This window comes from Dendronephthya gigantea, unplaced genomic scaffold (genome assembly GCF_004324835.1).
Source record: "Dendronephthya gigantea isolate DGI-Jeju-01 unplaced genomic scaffold, DenGig_1.0 000858F, whole genome shotgun sequence".
Lineage (NCBI taxonomy): Eukaryota > Metazoa > Cnidaria > Anthozoa > Malacalcyonacea > Nephtheidae > Dendronephthya > Dendronephthya gigantea.
Genome location: NW_021163868.1, coordinates 10,909 through 20,828, shown reverse-complemented (window position 1 = coordinate 20,828; position 9,920 = coordinate 10,909). Strand labels below are relative to the sequence as shown.

The 9,920-nt window shown below is 36.8% G+C and overlaps 1 protein-coding gene and 1 long non-coding RNA gene across 2 annotated transcripts; both read right to left on the bottom strand.

Annotated features, from left to right (window-relative positions):
• Positions 1-1,394: 1,394 nt before the first annotated feature.
• On the bottom strand, positions 1,395-3,318 carry LOC114544590. Its single transcript, XM_028563180.1, has 5 exons — positions 3,230-3,318; positions 2,981-3,124; positions 2,716-2,842; positions 2,415-2,597; positions 1,395-2,012 (listed from the first exon to the last, which is right to left on the bottom strand). Exons 2-5 carry the CDS (start codon positions 3,031-3,033, stop codon positions 1,641-1,643), a joined length of 735 nt encoding a protein of 244 aa, XP_028418981.1. The 5' UTR covers positions 3,034-3,124; positions 3,230-3,318; the 3' UTR covers positions 1,395-1,640.
• A 534-nt stretch (positions 3,319-3,852) lies between these two features.
• On the bottom strand, positions 3,853-4,664 carry LOC114544591. Its single transcript, XR_003690472.1, has 4 exons — positions 4,627-4,664; positions 4,358-4,443; positions 4,168-4,260; positions 3,853-3,923 (listed from the first exon to the last, which is right to left on the bottom strand). It is a non-coding gene; the product is annotated as an uncharacterized LOC114544591 (long non-coding RNA).
• Between the last annotated feature and the right edge of the window lie 5,256 nt (positions 4,665-9,920).

Genomic DNA, 9,920 nt, shown 5'->3' with positions numbered 1-9,920 from the left:
ACAAAGTGTTAACGGAAATTGAGTGCGACTGGCTTTTACTCTCCCGGCTTTGTCATACTTGTACCAAACTCTGCGTTGTATTGTAACCAAACCAACTTTTGGAAATTTACTACCAAACCTTCATTTCCTGAACACCAACAAATTCCCCGCAAGTCCCATTTCGCAAGTGGTTACTTATATTGTAAAGTAGCATGACTTTACATCTTGGTTTTAAACAAAGAATTGCACCTATCGTCCTGTTAAAGGATTTGGCACAACCGGTATCTAAACTTTAAAACGTTAACTTCGGCCCAGGAAGAGGAGCCAAAATAGTGGTATTATGCACTTCCACCGGAAGCCTCTTGAAGTAATATGAATTGGAGATTCTGCTTGACTGTCTGGTACACAGGGGAGCTTTCTCGATAATGGAAAAGTATTGCTCAGTTTCGTCGTCGCATCTGCAGCTTCTTAAAATATCCAATGCTTCTTTAAACCGTATTTCCGACTCGTCTTGCCGCAAGATTTGGGTCAGCTCGAACCTATGGGGAAAAGCTTCTTCAAACAACTTCGATTCATATACTGGATTTCCATTGTCCATCACACTCTGATTGGCTCTAGTTGCCAAAAAATCTCCCACTAATATAACCTGAAGGCCGCCAAATGGAAATGAATTGCTTGATAGTTCATGATGTAGCAAATTAAACAGGTTTAATAAACGTCAGCTTGACATAGAGATTTCGTCCCAAATTAGCACATCAATGTCCCTAATCTGTTCGATTATGTTCTCACGCTCAAGACTACGCTTTATTAACTTGTTTTGCGGCAACTCCACTGTTTGTAAACCGTACACGCCTAAAAACGCACGCGTTGATGCACGTTGATATCAACTTGTTCGCGGTTGTTCTCGACAGGATTGAACAATGTTGTGCTGCACCCTGTCAACAAGCTTGTTAACAATATTGTTCGTGCGTGTTAAAACGATGTTGTTCACGGTTGATGGATGAACAAGACCTGAACAAGTTGTTGCAACAGCCCAAATCAATCTGATATCATGCGTGATTTACGATGTCAACAATCGTAAACAATGATGATTCAACATTGCGTAAAACAGCATGATGACAAGCATGTTGAATGATGTTTTAACAGCTCAAAATATGTTGTTCCAACAACATTGTTTTTTCAATCTTTGGCCGGGGGGTGTTCGCCGCCGCCGCTACAGTTCACTGCGCCGCCATGCCTGTGACGGATCGAAAATGAAAAGTATCCGTTTCACCAATGGAATAATGTATTCATTTTAATTTAATAAATACAAAGGTACGACTTTATATTAAACTTTTTAGATAAGCAAAGTAAATTAACTCTAAGTCTCTAACTGCTTGACAAATAAATATTTCTTCCCGTGTATAAAAGCTCCTGCGATTCAAACTTCAAAGTAGTTTATATAAAACAGTTTTTAACTGCTTTAATAAAGTATTAAACAGCTCCATAAAAACAAAGGTCTTATACTCATATGAGTCTGAATTGAGAGATGAAAAAATATTAATTTGAGGATGCATTAGCGGCTTAACTGTCAAATTACTAATTACTGCAATACATTATTTGAAACCACACCCTGTAGTAATAATTCTATATTATGATTACATATATGTTCATACATAGATTCATGAAATATTGAAATATTTAAGGGATTCCCCAAGATAAAACTTGTTCACCAAGTAGTAACAATGATTTGTGTTGTGAACAAACTTATATGTTGCTTTACTCACAGCCTCCCTTTCAACTGTCACAGTTGTTTGACTCTCTTTATAACAACATCTTCCTGCAGAGCAATCATGGATGAGGCATACTTGTTCAATAACACACTGAGGTGACAACAATTTCACTTGCCCAGTTAGTTCAACCTTGGGACACTGAAATGCTCCGAATATTTGGTTTTCCAATTCATCTTTGGCGAATCTCACTTCCTCAACTGCCACAACTTCTTGGTCAGGATTTTTGATCTTGATTCCTTTTTTGAAAATACCAAGATGATGCTGAAATAAGCAGTGATTGATTAATATTTTTTGCGCACATTTTTGGTGAGTTCATTGTTACTTAATTAAGATTATATAAATATGATTGTTGTGAGACATCCACGCATGAGATATCAATGCTTATACTGAACAGGAAAACAATGGTTATAATAAAATTAAAAGTATATATAAGGTGATCGGAATGTAATTACAAAGAATTAAGTCAATTGTAGAGTTTGAGAACGTAAATACATTTGGTTATTCCTATAATATATGTTCAATTATCTTGAATGCATCAGTAAAGCCTTATTGTGGTACTATATAATAACTGCAGGTGTTACTAATGTGTTAACCTTGTAACAATGAATTTGAGGCCTCTAACATTTGTTTCATATACTCATGTTGTATTAATCTTATATGTACCTGATGCTGGTCATCCACATATACAATGGCTGAACCTGAATTAATAAGAGTTTGCCTCTCACTAAGAACAGCTTTAAAGGATGTGACTTCTGTATCATAAGGGAGACCAGCTGCTTCAATTGCGACTTGTTCTAGGCACTCACTCAGAGGCTTTGTCTGCAGTTTCCCTTTGTCATAGTTTCCCTAAAACAAAGAGGCAGTCAATTATTGATGTTTTAAAGTTTTAACTTCATTTCTGTTACAAAATTATAATTTATATATGAACTAAACTACAATATGAAATAAACTACAAATTGTTTACTTTTCTTAAGCATCCAGGGTGATAAATTGCTTTATCTTCCATGCTCTCCTTCTTTGGGATGTTGTCCAAAAATTGTTGCAGCTTTGGTTCTTTTGCCAAGTTTTTGATGCATTCTGATGCTTGTAAGCTAATATGTTATATATAGAGTACATGGAATTAATATTATGCAAGGCACATGGACAAGCTGAAGCAATTCTTGCAAACACATCTGATATCAACTATATATTGCCTATAGCAAACTTGTTTGTTACAAGTATATAGTCACCTGTGGTCTTTTCCCCATGTTCCTCCTCTTAGGACAAAGCGAAGCCTTTCCATCTTAGCAAATTTTGTACATATATCTAAGCTTGATGCATGCCTGTTGCTGTTTATATTTAATCCTCTGATGAAATGATTGAAGGCCTCAAATCTAAAATATCGATTTATTTGGTGTATTAAAAGTTTGTAAACATGTTTATATAATTATATAGGTATACTGTGTTTTTTCAATCTTGTCGTTAATGTGTGGTTTTACCTTTCAGTGCAGAAACCATTTGCTGGCCCCAGGCTTTCAATGTCATCAACAAGATGTAGCAGGAGATGTACTTTAGCCTTCTTTTGAAATTCAGGGTAGGTTCTTGCCACTGCATTTGTAAATTTTTGGACTAGCTGCTTTGCTGCTTCTGAGTTCCTCTTGTCAAATTCACTTGAATATGCTAAGATGAATATCTACAATGAATATTGAACATAGAATAGGTATAAAGATCTTGAGATAGAGAATTTTTGGATTCCATTTTCACAGGATTATGAAGAGTTATCTGCTGCTCAAAAGTGCATTGACAGTCACCAAGGTCTAACAATTAATTCCAAAAGCATATGTTAATTGTTAATATGTTATGTTTCCTATATTCCTTTCAGCACATGTATTATGTATCTGGTGTTATACCTCGCTCAACAATTCCCAGACCAAGAGTTGTTCAAATGGAATGATATCTTGCAGAACAAAGACAGCAACTTGCATCCACAATTTGTAATCTCTTCCAACATATGAGCCATAGTTTCTTGTGATGTTTCCCCTGATTGTGGCTGAAAATGCACTCATGTCAAGTGCTTGAATCTTTGCATGGAGCTGGTTTTTCAATTGCTGAGGTAGGGATTGAATTGTGTTGGATAGCATATACTTAACAGGCCCAAGTAGAATTGTATGCAGTATTTCAATAGGAGTTTTGCTAAATAAAAGCAAAATGTAATTAATAGTACCAATAGAACAGGTGCTATAGAAGTTGCTGCTTATATCCCACAAATTTACAAAAGGGTATTATTACCACCTAAAGAACACCTTCAACTGTAGTATTGTAGACAGTAGTAGTAGTAGACAGTAGTAATGTACTGTCTACAAGTTTTGCAAGGTGAAAATGCCAGTAATCGCACATTTGGGTCGCCACACATTTCGAACCGTATCTGCATACATACTTATTTCCACGAAAGCACTTCAGCTTGTCGAACGCTCCGCCTTGTTCTGTTACTCCGCATTCACTTCTTTTAATTTTTTTCTGGTTTTCAGTTCTAGTGTTGGCAACAAGAATTTTACTGTGGGTAAATACGGTTTCAAATTTCTATGGTAAGTCAAAATTTTAAAATAAACGGGTTTTTATTAACATACGGACAATCTTGTATTTCATGGATCTTCTCTTGAACGTATTCATCACTTCGTATTTCTTGAATTTCTGTTCCATTATCAGATGTTGCCTATGGTGTAATTAAATGTTTTAACCTCGCGCACACATGCATGTATAACATGTAAAATCGTGTATTAAAACGCAAAAGGGCAGAGCCTCTCCCCCATTTATTGCCTCTAGATTTCCGAAACCGCGAATTTCGAGTCACGAATTTGGAAGTTGCTTTTTATCAAGTATATAGAAATTAACGTACTTTACACTTTCTACAAAATTTGTTTGCACAGCTTCCCAAGTGATGCGAATTCTGATGCCCGTGGATTGTCCGCTAACACGCATAATACAGGTGACTTTACCAAAATGTTCTCATTAAAATGCGCGTCGTACATTAATTTACCTTCTTCGAGTTCTGCAACGAAATGAGACAAAAAGACTGAGCATGTAGCACTATTTTTGTCGTTTTAAACCATAATTTGAAATTTTGACTCTACCTTGTAGGTCACAGGCAATGGATTTCCCAAGTGCAACAGACGGAACTACGTTAGATGTGCTAATAAAGTGAATGTTTTCGATTTTTCGAAATTCGTTTCGTGGAAGGCCCGCCAAACTCATCGAGAAACTCTCCAACCGATTCCATTTCTTCGTTGTGTTTCCGCTTGTTTCGTCGCTAAAGACGAGCAACGGAACTGTGGAAGTCGGATTTTTTCCACCGGATTGTATCCTGTCGACGTGTGGTGCAAGAATGTCTTTGGCTTCCTGTGATAAAAAGGTTTTAATAATAAAACGTTATTATACAAAGAACAAGAAACCGCGTATGGATTTACATAAATATATGCTACTGTTTAGGAGTTTATTAGTTGCGCAAACCTGTTCTGATACTTCAGACGCTTGTTCGTTTACATATTTCTGCTTTATTTGACGAGGATGTAGATCAACTTTACATTGGATACTGGAAGTATGGATGGTCACTATCACATCTGGACAAATGCAATAACGTCCATCCCCTTCATCTTGAATATATTCGATTTTTGTCAAAATTTCCGTTTGGTTGCGAATGACCTAAAATTAAACTGACACTATAGAAGTCGCAAGCCGGTTACAAATATAGTTCAGCTGATTCGAGTATGATTATCTTTCCAAAATCGTAGCCCCTTATTCTCTAAAGTTCCTAGGTAAACGTGGAAAGCCAACCTAATATATGGGTCTAAAAAATCGACAACCCATCATCCGTTCCGTGTTCGGAGAGGACTGGAAGCCGGACAATCTTAATGGAATCTGTTTTTAAAGCACTGCACACTTACCTTAGCGAAGAATTTGGTTAGTTTTCCTATATATATATCCCCGTCAGATAAAAATTTCACGATATCTTTCAGATAATACGTCGTTCCGTTCACAGAGATCGATGAGCTTTGAAAGTCTTCGTTTTCCAACCACTTGCGTCCCTGTATCAAAGGGAATACATGTACTGTTCATTCTGCAGTTCAGTGTACGCGTTATCTTGCTTCGTGTGCATGGTATAAAACATTTGGACAAAGTTGTACCCATAGGCGTACGGGAAAGTGAAGCTGGGCTCCCCCTCCTCCTTTTCGGGCAAAACGTGTCTTGTCATTCAGGCAACGACGTTACAACGGTCTATTTAGAGGTATTTCAACAAGTTCAATTTTTACAGGTTTACTACAAATAGCGTAGATTGGATTTGGTTTCGATTCTTACGCATATCCACAGACTGTAAATGATAGCCTTTCAAAGGAAAGTCTGTCACCTGTGGTCTTCTCAGATCATATAATTTTATGATGACGTCACGAAATCTATGACGTCATGTCTTCGGACAAATTTAGTCCAGCCCCCGTACGTATGAAAATCTGCCCGTACGCCTATGGTTGTACCTATAAATCTAACCTGTGGCATCTCGTTAATATACGTGTCGTCTCTTCTGGAAATCTCATAAGCGCACTGGCTCTGGTTGGTATTGCGAGTTGAAGTTGAACGATATCCGAAGGCCGTAACCAGTAATATGGATAGCCGTTGTAATAATCCTAGAAATTGAAATGTTTACCTGTGTTAATAAATGGCCTTAATTGCACTTTGTACATTGGCCTTTTTTTAACGATCTTAGTCGGGCTTTAATCTGTATATAATACAGGAAGACATGGAAACCCAACCGCATCGTGTAATATTTACCTTTTGTGGCTGTAGTAACTCCTCTACTCCCTTAATTTTGAAATTAATCACTGAATTAAGGGAAGGAACATCTACGTGAAGTTTCTTGAATATCATCCACAGAAAATCTAGGTCTGCACGAGACTGAAAGTAGCAATTTAAATAGCAGAATTGACTAGATTATAATGATTACAATTGATGGTATAAATAGCTATTGCATTATTGTTTTCTTTTGCGAACTATTTGGTTATGAAAATGGAGAGCAGTAACTGATGATAAAAAAATGATAAAAAAATTTAACCATGCCAACCAGAAATACGAATATAGTATCGATATTCTAAAAATTTATTTGAAAATTGTTACAAATGTACTTCTTAGCCCCTGTTCTGCCGCCCCTAGAAGCTATGAAATAGGTTCATGTGCAATGCATGCACACTGTTTTAGCATGAAACAAATAATCTTGGAGAGGGAAACCTTGCAACTTATCTGTAGATGAAACTCGCTGCTGTAGTTCGGTGTGTGTTTGACTGGTTGTACGACAAGAATTGATGTTTTACTCCAGACTGAAATAATTAATGGCCGTTTTCAACTACTAAAGACGCATAATACGCCAGGACCAGGGCGCTTATATAGAGGCTTTTATCTATGTGTGCGCCCAACACCAATAACAAGGCGTAAAACACATTATTTTTACATGTGTTTCACGCCTTGTTATTGGTGTTGTTACGCGGCTATTTAGGAAACCTTTCGCGGTGCTGGTGGCTTTTTTTAGTCCTCCATCCGCGGTGGAGCGAATTCAGAAGTACCTGCGATCAGAGTTATGGTAAAGTTAACCCGGCTTTGAAAACTAGAAACACTTCGTCATACACTACATCAGGGCAAAAATCGTCAAATCGCTTTATTCAATTCAATTCTTTGATGATAAATGAAAAATTACCTTCGGTCGGGAAACGTTATGGACGTAGCTGTAAAGCAGAAAAAATATCTCAGACGGAAACGGAAAGTATAAGCCGTTGCCTTGCTCAGATGGTCGTAGCATATTTTCTCTGTCGCTTTCTTCCTCGCTATCGCTTTGCTCCGGCTCAGAGTCGCTCAGGGCGACGTCACTGAAAGTATCGTCGCTTCCACTGTCAGAGTTATTCTCAAAGCTAATATCTTCGCACATTGGTTCTTGCATGAATAAAAATTCCTGTTGACTTGTGGCATATACGTCGGTGGGTTCAAATGTGTCAGAAACCAGCTGGATATTTTGTGTCGTCGTCCTTGTCGCGAGCTGTTTCATACGATGTCCTCTTGAGGTTAAATGGACAGAATACCTATCCCACGACTCAAAATTAACTGCACAGATGTCACAATGATATCGACATGTTCTTTTTTTCATTTTTGCGTTCAAATTAAATCAAGAATTTTTATTTACCAAATTAAATATCCCTTTGTTTTGTTAAATTCCCCGCGACGTGCTTGCCTGGCAAAAAATTTTCCCGCTTCGCATTTAGCGATTTTGATTGGTTGATTTACGTAGGTACTTGTACCTGATTGGTCGAGCCAGTAAAGGACAACAACGCATGGATGCTTTTGCTAAAACATATTTTAAAGCAGAGTTTTTTAAGGCCAAATTTCGCGCCATATTTAATTTGAAAAATGACAACCAATGAATTAAGAGCATTGGGAGCTTCACGCAGGTAAATATAATATTAAATTGACGCGTTTCATCATTATTTCGAATATCTGGTCTTATAATTTCCGAAACACTGTAGGCGAAACAATTTGTTGAACGATGTTGACATTGCCCTCAACGGCAGCACGAGAAACGCACAAAGTCAAAGGAGAGGACCGTATGGCCGTGGGAACTTTCCTGCTAATATATTTGACGGTAAACAATATTACATTTTAATATTTAGTATTTTTCTGAAATTGTCTGTACATAGACATAATAGTACTGAATAAACTTTGACATTTTTTTGCCAGATGATTCTGAAACGCAAGACCCGAATTTAATGAGAGAGCCGGACACGGAGACGATGATACTAAAGGAATTGAGAGAGCTGAAAGAAATGGTCAAAGACGTGCAGAAACGGCAGGCAACAATGGAGAAGGCAATAAAAATCTGGGCTCCAAGTTTGACAAGCAAGAATTTGACTTGGCCAAATCAAGCCATGCAGTCAGTATTTATTTATAAACAACCATGCATTTTTTGCGTTATATTTGGCACATAAGACTTTATTCTTTTTTTATAATCTACTTACTAAAACTATTATAACAGACAAATGTAACGAAAATATTGGCAAAGGCATACATTCAACTTGGACGGTTTCCCAAGACCAATGAAAGCAAGACTGTAAGTGTGTACATACACACATACATACATATGCATAACAACACTAAATATTTTCAGAAATACACTACATTTTGTTTTATGCAATATTATGATATGATTTTGAATTAAGGAACAACTACGGATTGAGTTCGAGAACTCACCATACGGGCTAAAAATTGAAGAGCTAATGAGCAAGGTTGACAAATTTGAGGGGAAAAAGTTCACATATTGGAGAAGTGAAGAGAGGAGAAGGGTAAAATTTTATCAATCCAAAATGCCTCTTGATTAAATAAGTGTTTAAATAATAAATTTAGTAAATTAAATGTCTCTCCACCTCAGATACTTGGAATTGGGAACTGGTCAGCCATGGAAAAAGCTTCAATCAAGGAGCTCTCTTCAAAGATTTGTGGGCTGCTAGGTGTGAAGTTCAATGCTACTCTAGAGAGTACAGTGCATCATCACACTGCTCTTGTGGTAAGATTATCACACATAATTTGTACTTCTTGCTTGTTGCAAGATCAAATAATTCCATTCTATATAAAAAGATTATATATGATTAAACAATTACTTTATGGTTTGCATGTTTGGATGGCCTGATCCAATAAAAAAAACTATTAGTTATCTATTTACTAGTATCTAACTACCAGTGCTATAGGATTATGCAATTGGGGAAATAGGTTTGTAAAATTAGCATGTAATGGTGACCTTTTTGGCAAAATTTACCATACCATGCAGTGGAGCAAGGTTTTTTGAATTTGACTTTAGAAACTAGGCTTGATGTATGTAGATTAGATTAAATGTACTCAAAAACAACAGCAAAAGAACAGTTTTCTCAACGTTAACTCACCATTATCCTTCCTTTTTTCCAGAAAGTATATGTGGCTGAAACCGGTAGGGATGATTGTGTGAAGGATGATAAGTTTTGGATTAATTTCCAAACATGGAAGGAAAGAAGATATGGTGCAAGAGGGCCTTCTGCATCCGAGTGGGAGGAAATCCTACATGAAGAATGAAGAGGATAAAAACAATTTAAAAAATTTAAAAAATGATGTTTAAGAGTTTCAGAGTTGTAG